The 13,487-nt window shown below is 47.2% G+C and overlaps 1 protein-coding gene across 1 annotated transcript; it reads left to right on the top strand.

Annotated features, from left to right (window-relative positions):
* The first annotated feature begins 2,471 nt into the window (after window positions 1–2,471).
* LOC128325056 (cystatin-like) lies at window positions 2,472–13,158 on the top strand. The gene is made up of 3 exons (XM_053250435.1): window positions 2,472–2,849; window positions 9,618–9,731; window positions 12,764–13,158. The coding sequence occupies exons 1-3, from the start codon at window positions 2,625–2,627 to the stop codon at window positions 12,839–12,841; spliced, it is 417 nt and encodes a 138-aa protein (XP_053106410.1). The 5' UTR covers window positions 2,472–2,624; the 3' UTR covers window positions 12,842–13,158.
* Window positions 13,159–13,487: the final 329 nt, after the last annotated feature.

Here is a 13,487-nt window from a genome sequence, read left to right as displayed (position 1 = left end):
GTCCATCCACTTTGCTGCTGGTTGTGATCTTCTTTCCTTCAACTTTCCCCAGCATTATGGACTTCTCAAGGGAGCTGGATTTTCGCATAATGTGTCCGAAGTATGATAGTTTGAGTCTGGTCATTTGTGCCTCGAGTGAAAATTCCGGATTGATTTGTTCTATGATCCATCTGTGTGTTTTCCTGGCGTGGTGGCCATTTTGGACTCATGCTCAAATGGCCTCTGCAAAGCCTGGCATTGTCTAGGGCAGGGGTGGGGAACCTTGGTCCTCCTGCAGATGTTGGCCTACAATTCCCATAATCCCTAGCTAATGGCCTCTGTGGCTGGGGATTATGGGAGTTGTAGTCCAAAAACAGCTGGAGGGCCAAGGTTTCCCACCCCTGGTCTAGGGCCTCACAGGGACCATTCGAGCATGCGTGGCAGCCATTTTTAAAAATAAAATTTAAGAAATGGCTGCTGAAAACAAAATGGCCACCACACATGCTCAGATGGCCTCTGCGAGGCCTGGCATGGCCTAGGGCCTCGCAGAGGCCATTTGAGCATGCAAGGCGGCCTCCAAAATGGACGCCATGCCGATCTTTGCAGGCCCAAACAGTCCTGAAAATCAGCCTGGGACAGGCTTCGGTGGTGAATTAAGAGGCCGGTGGGGGGGAGGGGGAACCTTTGCAGACTCCCCCCCCCAGCCTTTAGGAAGCCCCCCAAAGGGGCTACAGGTAATTTTTAAAAAACAATTCGCAAACCCCCATGAACCTGGGGAGAGGGTGGGTTTAGGGAGTGCTTGACCAAACTGCCCAGTCAAGTTTGGGTGCAGTTCGAACAAGGCCAGCTGGTTCTGTGCACACCCCTAATGTAGACAAGTCACGGCATCTAAATATCCTTTCCAAGGCCTTCATTACAACCCTTCCAAGTGCTAGTCTCCGGTGTATGATCCTTTTGACAGTCTATCCTCCACTTCATTGTCTTCATTGTCAATTCTGAGGCTGGTTGCTGTACCCATTGTCATTAGTTTAGTCTTCTTTACACTTAGTTGTAGTCCCATTTCACTGTGCTCCTTGACTTTCATTACTAGGGTTTGCAGATCATCCGCATTATGCGATGGTTTATGCAATCTGTCAAGTCTCCTTTCTTTGTTATGTGTATGTAGACTGACCTCTTCCAATCTGTTGGCCACTGTGGTGTTCTCCAAATCTGCTGGCATGGTTTGGTTAGAGCCATGACTGATTCTTCTTCTAAATGATGGATAGAGGTGCTCACATTCAGCACAGTTCACCAACCTCACTGAAAGCTGCTTAGGAGGAATGCCCAGAACTTTGAGAGCCTTTGATTCTGTATTGCTGCACTACCAATTCTGATATCCCATGTGGGTACCTTGGCTGTTAAGGTTTGTTTAATAATTAAGTTGGGTTGTATTCATGGAATGTTTTTGGGCAAGGTGGGGACGATGCTTAATCTCTGCCAGTTGCTTGTTGCCATCTTGCCTGAACACAGGGCTGCTCCTTAATGCCACGAGGGCAGGCTGCAGAAGCTCAGTGGGGAGGGAAAGACACTTCACATGCTCCGATGCTTCATTGCATGATTGTAATTACTGGGTTTGCTTTTAAAAGCGTATATTCTGCTTTCCTTCAGAAAGATCCGAAGTGGTGAATAATAAGAGCAGTGAAACCCTATTTTATTTATGTCTAGGCAGTGTGCACAATTTAAAATGCAACTGTGAAACAATAAATGAATTTCACAGAATAAAGTTAAAGCAGTTTAATTTTTTTAAAAGATGAAACCAAAGTATAACATCTGTACAATTTAACAGTTTTAGCTTCATTCTGGTAAATGGTCTCAACCAACATGAATTAGACACTAGACTGTTATTCTCAGAGATGAAAATATTCGGAGAAAGAAAGAGTGGAGAGGGGTCCTACCGCAAACCTTAGGGGCTCTTGAATAGAGGGAGGGGGCGAATTATGCCCCCCCAAGCCTTCTGAGACTTTAAGGGGGCTATCACAAAAGTTGGGAGGTGGGGAGGGTGTAATTCGAACACCGACCGTGGTTTCTCTCTGCCTTCCGATTACATTACTACTAAATACTGTAAAACTGCATTTTTCTACCACTGCACCACTGATTCGTGGAGGAACGTTAGCAAAGGGCTATGGGATAGGTTAATATCCCGGAGAGGTCGCCGTGGTTAGGCTGCGGCAGTAACATAACACATAACACAACCATCCCCAAAGTCCCTAGGTCTCGATTTTTTGATCGAAGTGGAAGAGTAAACAGCGACGAATAGGCATGTGTCTGTGAGCGGCCCCAAGCACGCGGGATGCTGAGTCAATTTTTCTAAGCTGGGATGCGTGTTCTCCGTGTGCCTGGAAAAAAACACCCAGCCCAAAGCTTAGCGGAAAAGAAGGCTCCGCCGAGTTGTTCTCGCCCCCTCGTTCGGGAAGGTGGGACTCCTCCTCCTCCTCTTCGGGTGGGATTAGAAAGCAGCATCAGACAACCGGGAGGGCGGGGCTGTGTTCCGGATTAGCATCAGCAGGCGCAGCGCGACCGCTAAAAGCAGCCGCTGCGAGGAAGAGCTGGCGCAGCAGATTGCTTAGCCCCAAGGAGGAACTTCCAGAGCCAGCGAGAGAGCAGCGATGGCTTCGTTCCGGTGGCTCCTGATCTGTAGCGCAGCAGCCTTGGTCAGTGCAGCGCTGGCTGCGGACCGGCCACGGATGCGGCTGCTGGGGGGCCCGTCCGAAGTCTCCACAGATAATCAGGGCGCGCAGCAGGCGCTCAAGTTCGCCATGAGCGAATACAACAAAGCCAGCAACGACATGTATCTCAGCCGAGTGTCCGAAGTCGTCGGCTTCCGTCAACAAGTGAGTGCGTAGCTCCGGAACCGGCTGCCATTCCGGAGGATGAGGGTCAGGGGGGCCTAATACGGTTGGAGTGGACTCCGGGGGCAAAAAATGGCCATGGGGCCCCTGCCCCTCCTGCCGCCGCCTTCGGGGAGCAAAGAGCAAGCGTTCAGTATACTCAGGGGCCCCAGGAACGTCTGTTCCCGGATTTGTTTAATAGGCCCCTGTGAGAAAGCCGCCAAATACGCAGTGGGGAATGACTTGATTAGCAAGCCGAGGGTTGCCGGTTCCAATCCCCGCTGGTCGGTTTCCCGGACTATGTGGGAAACACCTATATCGGGCAGCAGCGATATAGGAAGATGCTGAAAGGCATCATCTCATTATTCTCATGCTGCGTGGGAGGAGGCCATGGTAAACTCCGCTTGTATTCTACCAAAGACAACCACAGGGCACACTTTACCTTAGGCCGCTGTGAGGGTATTGAGGATTCAAAGCAAGTTTGAAAGGCCTAGACTGGAATCTTCCTAAGATTAAATAGGAAAAACAAAATCAGTGTATTTTAAGACTAGTTGTTGCGGTAATCTTCTAATATCTTCTAATAACTATAGGAATGTTATCAACATGGGCCAGGAAAGCTTATTTGCTTTTACGAAGCAAAGGGATTTGTGTTTTTGCTATGCACATCTGGTACAGATCCATTCTGTGGTTTTAGCCATAAGCAGTGTGTAGGAGCAACATGATGGCTCAAGATATAAGTGCTCGGGTGGGGGCGGGGCATGATCAGAGGAGTAATGCCCTGAAGTCTTTTAACTAGAGACTGAACCTGGCACCTTCTTCATTCAAAGTATGAGCCCAGCCAGTGAACTATGGCAGCTCCCTCTTGAGAAGCCTTCGTGGGATGACCATGCCATTCCTTTCCCCCTGCTCCTTGCTTTTCACTGCACCTTAACCTGACATACAGAAATAACACAATTGAAGCTTTTTCCTAGAGTGCATGAGAGGAAAGGCTTCATCCCTTAAAGTTCCACATCCATGCTACTGTTAAAGGTGGGGGTGGGGTACAAGCAGGGGTGCAGCTATAATTGAACAGATGGGTTCAAAGAACCTGGGGCCCCCTAGATCCACCCCTCCCCATTTTCTTCATTACCTCCCTCACTCCGAGGGGCCACTGGGGAGAGGGGCCAACACGGCCCCCTCCTCCCTAGCTGTGCCCCTGGCTGCAAGCTGGCAACACTAGATGAGTAGACCCACCCTCCCCCAGGGAAGGTGTGTTACACTTCAATGGGGACCAGTTTCAGTCAGCTTTGCTTGTTGCAAAACACATAATTCCAGGAATTGGGGGAAGGAGAGAGACCTAATTTGCAAGCCATGCTGATGGTGTTTACTATTGCTGATTTGAACATGCTTGACCTAATTAGGACAAAGAGCTCCTTCTCCTGTTCCTTTCTTCCAGTTTAGTAGTCTGCAGTCATTAATTCAGGTTTTCATTAATTCAGCTATTCTGCTTCCAGTCTTTAGGCACAATCCAGCAGGACACTCTGCTGTGCATAAAAGCATGAGAACAGCCGTGCTGGATCAGGCCCAAGGCCTATCTAGTCCAGCACTGTGTTTCCCACAGTGGCCCACCAGATGCCTCTGGGGAGCCCACAGGCAAGAAGTATGTGCATGCTTTCTCTCCTGCTGTGGCTCCCCTGCAACTGGTATTCAGAGGCATCTTACCTCTGAGGCTGGAGTAGGGGCGTAACAAGGCTGGAGTAGGCCCAGAGACAAAATTTTAAAATGGGACCCTCGCTGATAGACACACAAACGTCACAATATATAGTCATGTGACTTGCCTCTGGGGGGGCCCTCGAGGCGTGGGGGCCCCCAGGCAGCCGCCTCCCCTTGCCTAATAGTAGTTATGCCCCAGGGCTGGAGGTGCATGGCTTCCATTCGCTTCAATGGTGCTTGAGCATCCCACCAGATTTGTGCCCCCTATCTTCTTTGGGGGTAGTACATTCATCTTGTCTATCCAACTCCCTTCCAGAACACTGACCCTTTCCCTTCTTTCCAGCATTCTCTTTACCAGAGCTGGCACTTTCAGCATCTTTGGCAGCACTCTTTGTTCTCCATTTTTTTTGCGGGGGAGGACAATGCGCAAAGCAGATCTAAACCTTTGAGGTTTATTTCCCAGTTTTCTTGCAGTTTGACTGACAACTGGTTTGCTGGTGTGACAAGTGACAATGGTTGTTGTCAAAATAAAGGCAATTGGCAGGAGACATCCATACATAATGGAACCAGACCTCTTCCTTTTTTCCTATCTTACTTTTCATTGCCTGTCATCTCTCTAGCTCAGGGCTTTCTCTCTTCCCCCCACAACTTCTTCTCTTGTTTTAACTAAAAGTTTCTGAAATTTAAGGAAGGAAATACCAAGTACAGTTTCTGAAATTTAAGGAAGTATCTTTCTCTAACTTGAAACTTGATGAATAGCTATACCCATGACTGGGTTGACCTGACAATCTGGCAAGGCAGCTGTTTTGAGTGGCACTCTTTTGAGTGCCTGCCTGCCCTGCCAGAAGCATCACATCACGAGTGGACTTTTTTCCTAAAGTTACTGTCTGTGAATAGGCAAGTGCAGAATCGATGAGGAGCCCTTGGGCACACCCACTTTGCTCAGCTGCTCCATCTCTGCTGAGGGCAGCAAAAGACTTTGAATTTGTTCTCCTGGCTCTATGAGTGTATTTGCACCTATCCTCGCTTGAACTGACAGTTCAGCAGGAGATTAAATCGTTCACATTTGGGGCGGGATGGGGGGAGTGGGATTCACACGGACTAAAATGAAATGTTTTACTACTGGAGTACTAAGATGAAATGTTTTACTGCTGCTGTTTGAGAGAATGGGCATATGCATCCCCCTCCCAGTTTAGGGAAAAGAATTTCCAGGTCAGAGGAAGTTACTTTAGGCATGTGTGAACGCTGGCACCCACCAGTTTAGAAATGTAGCACTGGTTCTTCCAGTTCCTCCAGTCTCCCTCAGTATCCACCCCCCTCAATTCCTCTCCAATTAACTCTGAAGCTGCAAACCAGCCTAAAGCCTTCTTCGGCCTTGATTGTTCTGCACCATACAGTGGCTAGCATCCACAGTGGTACTTGCTGAAGAATCTTTTGTGGGTGCTGCGCTCTGCCAATTTGCGCTACTGCTAGCAAAAGAGGAAAACCCTGCATGCATGTTGTGTGAGGAATTCCCCAATATGCACACAGGTGACCCTCACTATCCATGGACTTGCAGATTGTGGTTTCGCATATCCGTGGTTGGGTCTTAGAGACCCAGTTTCTTTATCTGTGGTTTAAAAATATGTGAAATCCGTCTTTCTGAGGTTTTGAGTGGCTGGAAATGACCCAGAAATTACTTCCAATGTCCCTTCCAGTTGCCATTTTATAGCAGAGAGCCATTTTGTGGCTTTTGTGTGTGTGTGTGTGTGTGTGTGTGTGTGTGTGTGTGTGTATGAATGAATGTATGAATATTCAGCTGTGTTTGGGGTTTGCAGGGAGGGCATTGCTGGAAACCTGAAGAAGAATAAGGTGCAGTGCTTTTCTACTCTGCCTCCCTTGCTTTTTTTATTTTAGTTTTGGTCATTTTTTGGTGGTGGTGAGGGGGCTAAATCTCAGATTCCCATAGGGGTATGGTATCGTTATTCATGATTTCTGTATTCATCCCTGTAGATGAGAATGGAACCCCCTCGAATAATGAGGGCCGTGTGTGTGTGTGTGTATTTGCAAAGGGTTGTGCAAGGAACTTCTTCATTTAGCAACCAGCCTAGTCTTGTGCAAGTGCACATGCTGTTGCTAGTGTAAGAATGTAGTGCATGGTCATTGCACAAAGACTGTCACCTCTGTTCCAGACTAGTTCTTACACTAGCACATGTTGCAGTAGTTGCACAACTTCTTGCTTAAACCCATGTGTATGCACACAGGGAGCTTCTCGTACAACTTCCACAATTTCTTCCACGCTCTCCTACATTACATGCAACACATACTTGTTTGACTGCAGGGGCAGAACCACCATTGGGTGAACAGGTTCAAAGAACCTGGGCTGCCCCCCCCCAGGACCGCCCCTCGCAGCCCCAGACACACCCACCGCACCTGACGTCGAACACAGGTTATTTCACTCCCAAATGGGGCCACGCGGAGTGACTCTCCCTGCCTGTTTAAAGGCTCCTGGCCTTGCTGCCAATGCAGTGGAGCCAATCTCCCTACCAAATGGGGCTGCGCGGTCCCGTTTGGGAGGGAGACCACGCCCCTGCACCTGATGTCAGATGGGGTGGGTGTGGCTAGCTGGCCCTTGCACCTGACGTCAGATGCGGGGGGGCAGGGGGCCACGGCGGTGGCCAAACACAGCCCACCGCTAGCCTCCCTCCGCCACTGTGTGAGTGGCTCCACTAGCGGTCGTGTGTCCTTCTGTGAATGTCACTGTTGATGTTGCCAATGGCTAATAGTCTTTTACAAACTCCTCCTCCATGAATTTGTCCAATCTAAGTGAATGGGTACTGCCACATCCAATGCCAGCGTGAGCAGAGATGCTTCCCAAGGCGACACCAAGATGCCGCTGGCCTAGTTCCTGGTGCCCACAGTAGATGCCTTGGCGCACTGCCCTTTGCCACCTTCTGGTTGCCAGGATGTTAAACTGCAGCAGGGGCAACAAGAAAAGTGCATCTAGCCCAGGGATTCTCAAACTTGGGTCCTCAGGTGTTATTGGACTTCAACTCCCATAATCCCCAGCCTCAGTGGCCTTTGGTTGGGGATTATGGGAGTTGAGGTCCAATAACACCTGAGGACCCAAGTTTGAGAATCCCTGATCTAGCTCCACGCAGCCGGCCTGCAGTTTGAAAGGCTACGGCAGCCTGGAGTGAGGAAGATGGTGTGCAGGAGGAAAGCAGGGCCTTCCCTGCCCATGCTGCCCTTCGCCGCTTATTTTTATTTTTATTTTTTACATTTATATTCCTCCTTTTTTAAAAAGCCAAATTCTGGGTTACGGCCCCTATTTCACATGAGTATACCCCTCAAATCTGGCAACAGTGGCCCTAAGCAGTGTACCAGATAATGTTTATCCTCACAACAACCCTGTGAGGTAGGTTAGTCCGAGAGATACCTGACTGGCCCAGAGTCGCTCAGTGAGTTTCATGGTTGAATGGGGATTTGAACTCAGGTCTCCTCTGTCCTAGTCCAACACTCTAACGCTACACTTCCCTGCTGCCCTAGCGTTCTCCTACGACAGATATTTACATGCTGCTTTTCAACAGAAGTTCTCAATGTGGTTTACATAGACAAATAAATAATAAATACACAAGATGGCTTCTTGTCTCAAAAGGGCTCACAGTCTAAAAAGAAATGTAAAGTAGACACCAACCATCACCATTGGAGGGTGGCTGTGCTGGGGCTGGACAGCTGCTCTCCCCCTACTAAATATAGGAGAATCACCCCTTTGAAAGCAGCCTCTCCGAAACGGCAGATCAGCAGTGCAAGACTAGGAACTCCTTTCTCCCCGCCAATCTGCAGTTTAACAGCAGCCCCAAAGACAGCCAGAGATGGTGAAGGGTGGCACACTGAAGGATGCAGGGCTGGCCCAGCCCCCGGACTCTGGCATGGGTGTAGGGATGGGAGCTGGAGAGGGACAGAAGGGGGGGGGCAGCCAGGAGCTGGGGAGTGGCAGGCAGGTAAGGCGACATCCCTGGGCAATGGGGCTGGGGCTGGATGCCTGCATTTGCCGTGCCATTGTGCCGATGCCATTTGAGGAGGAGAGCTGGTCTTGTGGTAGCAAGCATGACTTGTCCCCTTAGCTAAAAATATGCAACCAGGGTCTGCCCTGGTTGCACGGGAGACTAGCACTGTAAGAGATTCCCTTCAGGGGATGGAGCCACTCTGGGAAGAGCATCTAGGTTCCAAGTTCCCTCCCTGGCATCTCCCAGATAGGGCTGAGAGAGATTCCTGCCTGCAACCTTGGAGAAGCCGCTGCCAGTCTGTGAAGACGATACTGAGCTAGATGGACCAGTGGTCTGATTCGGTATATGGCAGCTTCTTATGTGGTGCTCACCTCGCTTCATGGGCAAGCCACCTCTGATCACACCTTGTGGCAGTGAACAGCATGAACCATAGCCCTTTGACTTCAATGGGCCTGAGTGCAAGATTGCAGGAGGTGTGTTCAGCCTGCATTGCCCACTTAAGAGGGAGAGGATGCGTCTATTACTGTCTGCTGGATGATGAGTGGGGAGACTAACACTGCAGCCCTGTTTAATGGAAGGCTAAGCACAAACCATCCCTGTCTCTCTCTTGCTGGGTCACCACCACCACCGGAATGAATGGCAATATTCAGGGACATTCTTGTGGTGGTTGCTTCTCAGACATTGGCTGACATACTGTGCAAGAGGACATGGGCAGCTTGAGCACCCCCTAGGCACACGTGAACACCTCCAGTGGGGCTGCGCCACAGGGCAGGTAAGGGCTCTGTGCATGCAGTTGTGCAATGCTCATTGGAAATCGTGGGCATTATGTCATGCAGCTATGAGCACAGAACCCTCCCTGCAGAGCACTGCTGCTGTCTGTGCACACATCAGAGATGTTTTGAGCAGGGGGTGTGGGTGGTGCTCAAGCCGCCCACATTCCCTTGGGTTCAGCCATTATAAGTTCAGCCATTATTCACAGATCTATTCAATCTCAGCTGCTCTTCTGCAGTTTTGGTTCCCTTTCAGGTCCAGGATGAAGCCTGCTGTTGAACATTCTCTTTACTAAAGAGCCATTTCCTGCATCTTACAGATTGTCTCCGGGATCAAGTATTTTCTGGATGTTAAAGTTGGACGAACAAAGTGCACAAAGTCTTCAGCTGATATTGAGAACTGCGCCTTCCATGAAACACCAGAGCTGGCACAGGTATATTGCAGAAATAAGGAAATTATTTAACAGTACTAAACATTATTTATTTATTTATTTTATTTAAAATGTTTCTATACTGCCTAAAACTTGTGTCTGTGGGTGGTTTACAGTGAATCATTGTAGCTTAGCAAAATGTCTGTCGTCATTGTGGGCAATCTGGTGAGGAAAAGCACATTATTTCCTTTGCCTTTCAATGACATGTAGGGCAAGAGATATGTAAGCTGCGGGAACTTCACAGCAAGGGCTAACCTGGGCATGGACATGGGAACGAGACAAAGAGGAAACAACAAGCTTCTAATGCAAAACGTTATATATTTATTGGATGGCAGTCAAAATATACATTCTCATTTGGGGAATCAGTAGAATAGGTGCCTAATTGTAATTCTAGCAAACCAAATTTGTTAACGTAGGGAATTTCAATAGACAAAACTTGCATGTATAACAGCATAGAAAAGCAGTGCATTCAGTTACACTCATTGAAATGAATGGAACAACCACAAGGATCTAAACTCCTAACAAGTTTCCTTGTTGTTAAACTAGCTGCTTAACATGGCGACGCTATGTAGGGGTGGTTTCTAAGACAGGCATGGAGATAACTGACATGGGGCATAACAAACTGGAAAAAAGACAAGTTAGAAAAGGAGGGGATAGGCAAAGTACATTTCTGCAATGCAGCTGTGTTCCAAGTCAATCAAGTGTATCAACTTAGTCGTGACTGTATGCAGTATGCAAAGCACAGTGGCAGGCTAGACCTTGCGAGATGATGAATATGAGAGGGCTAGGCTCCTGGTTTCATTATAATTAAGGCAGACAATGGAAGGAGTCTGGACAGAGTTTTTTTTAGTGGTTTAAAGCCAACCTATCATGCTTCTGTTTGTCAGACAGAGAGACAAACATGGGTGGATCTCTCTGCCACTGACCTCCAACGTATAGCTCAGGGACAGACAAACCAAGGGGCTTCTGCAGGCTGTGCTTTACTGGTTAAAAGATAGAACAGAAAAAGGAGAGAGAGAGAGAGAGAGAGAGAGAGAGAGAGAGAGAGAGAGAGAGAGAGAGAGAGAGAGAGAGATCCCTGTTCTAAAGTGGGCAATGTTAGGAAGGGGCTTTACCTACCTATCTTGCAATTTTGCCTTGTGTTGAAGCACTGAGAGGGGAGATTTGGCTGGTGAGGGGAAACTCCAGGCAGCTAAGTTCTTGGCTTGCAAGGAATTGAGGAGCATGAAAATAATGATTCCAGATAGTGATTTCAGCTCATAGATTCTTGGCTTGAGAATCTCTAAGACTTATCCACACAATGCACATTTTCTTTGGGTTTTCAGGCAGGGTGGGTGGTTGGGTTAGTGAGAGGTGAGCAACTTCATTCCTTTGGAACAGCAAGGTGAAGCTGCACACTTGTTCAGAATGGAGCTGTACTGTTGATGCTGAACCACAAACTGGTTTTGGGAGAGGATTTTATATTTATTTATCATGTTTATATACTGCCTGATATATACATTCTAGGGGCTATACACAATCCAAATTACAACATAAAAACAAAAACAAACAAAACATTTCCACAGTATTAAAAAAATCACAGAATGAAACAATTTAATTTAGATTTACAGCCAATAACTTGTGCAATACAGAATGCCAAGGTCAAGACTTAATCAGGAACACTTTACCATATATCCATTGTCTGGTTGCTAGAGCCTTGGAACACACATTTATATGTGCATCTTGTGGGCATAGCCTACATGTCAGGAGCCTGGAGCTGTGATTGGTTGCATTGTGTTACTGACATCACCACATGCACCTACCTGAGAGCCAGCAGGAGGAGGGACTGTGATGGGAAGGGGCTCGGGCTCAGTGGACTCCCTGTGGGAATCCTCCATGGGGTGCCCCTATGATGGTTGCCATTTGTTAGGTAACCTCTGCTGCCACCATTCGGACTCTTTGACACATCTGAGACAAATATCACAGTCTTGCGACAGACCTTGTTCTTTATTATACTTCCAATCTGATACTGTAAGCTACCCTGTAGCATGGTGAAAAACGTCTGGTGAACATGGGATGGAAAAGAGAGTGTTCTAGCACCTTTTGAAGCATTGACATAACAGGTTTTATTTTACTTACGTTTACTCAGATGATGTTGAACAAGTTTTTATAAGCGTCATGGTTTCAAGTATCGAAATGTTAACTTATAACAGTGTCGATGTTTTAGTTGAGGGCTTTTCCTGATCCCCTGAACAGAAAATAGGTTTTCCTGATACAGTACAGAAGCTCCTCAACCTAGATAAAACCTGCTCTTCTCCCTTCCTTAGAGAAGTTACTTTATTATTCAGTCCTATTTACTTCAACTTATCCTCTCAAAAAACCCCTAACCAACAACTAACTCATTCCCCTATCAGCTTCAGCCCCACTGTTCTTAATTCTTCCATTCCAAACAGGGTTTCCCCAGCTTCTCACTACTGCAGCCTTTCTTGGTCATACAAATCTTTACTTCCTGCACATACTTACATTGGATTATAAAAAACATACACACAGCTCCACAACATTAAGATTTTCAATACATCTATGTGACACCTGTAAACAAACAATACTGGGGAAAACACATAACATCACAGTGCCCTACAAAAATGTGCACGTAGGAGAGGAGAGGAAGTCCTGTCCCGGAGCTGACACTTGGGCGATCCAGGTTGCAGCTCACTGAAGCGCTGGCCATCACAGCTGCCACACTTCCCTCTTCAGACAAACAGCCATGAGTGCTTGGCAGGGGGTAATATGTAACAGCCTCGGGGAGAGACTTCCTCCCCACTTTGGCAGCTGCAAGCATGAGCTCCAAAAGCAGAAATAATATCTGAAGAGGGCTATTAAGGATTTAAGAAATGCTTGACTTTTACTGGCTCATATTCATTATGACAGTAGATAATTAACAATCCAACAATATCACCCAGTGAGATGCGCAGAATCTTAATACTAGATTTTAGTTTAGCAAGATGCTGTTGTGTAATGAATACAAATGCACTTCTTTTTCTCTTTTCTGTCTGCAGGAAAAGACTTGCCGCTTCGTGGTGCACACTGTTCTTTGGTTAAACCAAATCAACCTGCTTGAAAAAACTTGCCACTAAATTCATATTTCTTCAGCATTGGACAGAAAACTGCTGTTCCGACAGTATGATGTCTTCCCAAGTGAGACTTGGTGCTGTTAATTGTTTTTAAAAAGTGCTTCCATATGCTAGTGCTATACAAGAAAAATCATATAGCCTTACTTTATAATCATTTCCTATTCATAACTAGTTTTGTAACCAGCGTCCTCATACTAGATTAGGAGTAGAAAAATAAAAACCAAATAAATACAGGAAAAAGTTTATCATGTCAAGAACTGAGGTATTAAAAAGATTTGTGTTGATACTAATTGCTTTTAATAAAGCACTGTTGTTCAGTACTGGAGACTGTAGCCTTCAATCATTTGACCATTTTGAATCCCTTCCCAGTCCAAAACAGTTAAACATAATTACAATTGGATAGTTGTGTGTGTATTTCTCAAAGCAGAGAACTCTGATCCAGAAGCAAGAAGGTAGCCCCTTGCATGGTGTAGTGGTTAGAGTGCTGGACTAGGACTGGGGAGACCTGAGTTCAAATCCCTATTCAGCCATGAAACTAGCTGGGTGACTCTGGGCCAGTCACTTCTCTCTCAGCCTAAGCCTAACCTACTTCACAGGGTTGTTGTGAAAGAGAAACTCAAGTATGTAGTCTGGGCTCCTTGGAGGAAGA

This window comes from Hemicordylus capensis, chromosome 4, assembly GCF_027244095.1.
Source record: "Hemicordylus capensis ecotype Gifberg chromosome 4, rHemCap1.1.pri, whole genome shotgun sequence".
NCBI classification, from domain to species: Eukaryota; Metazoa; Chordata; class Lepidosauria; order Squamata; family Cordylidae; genus Hemicordylus; species Hemicordylus capensis.
This window is presented reverse-complemented; position numbering and strand designations above follow the sequence as displayed.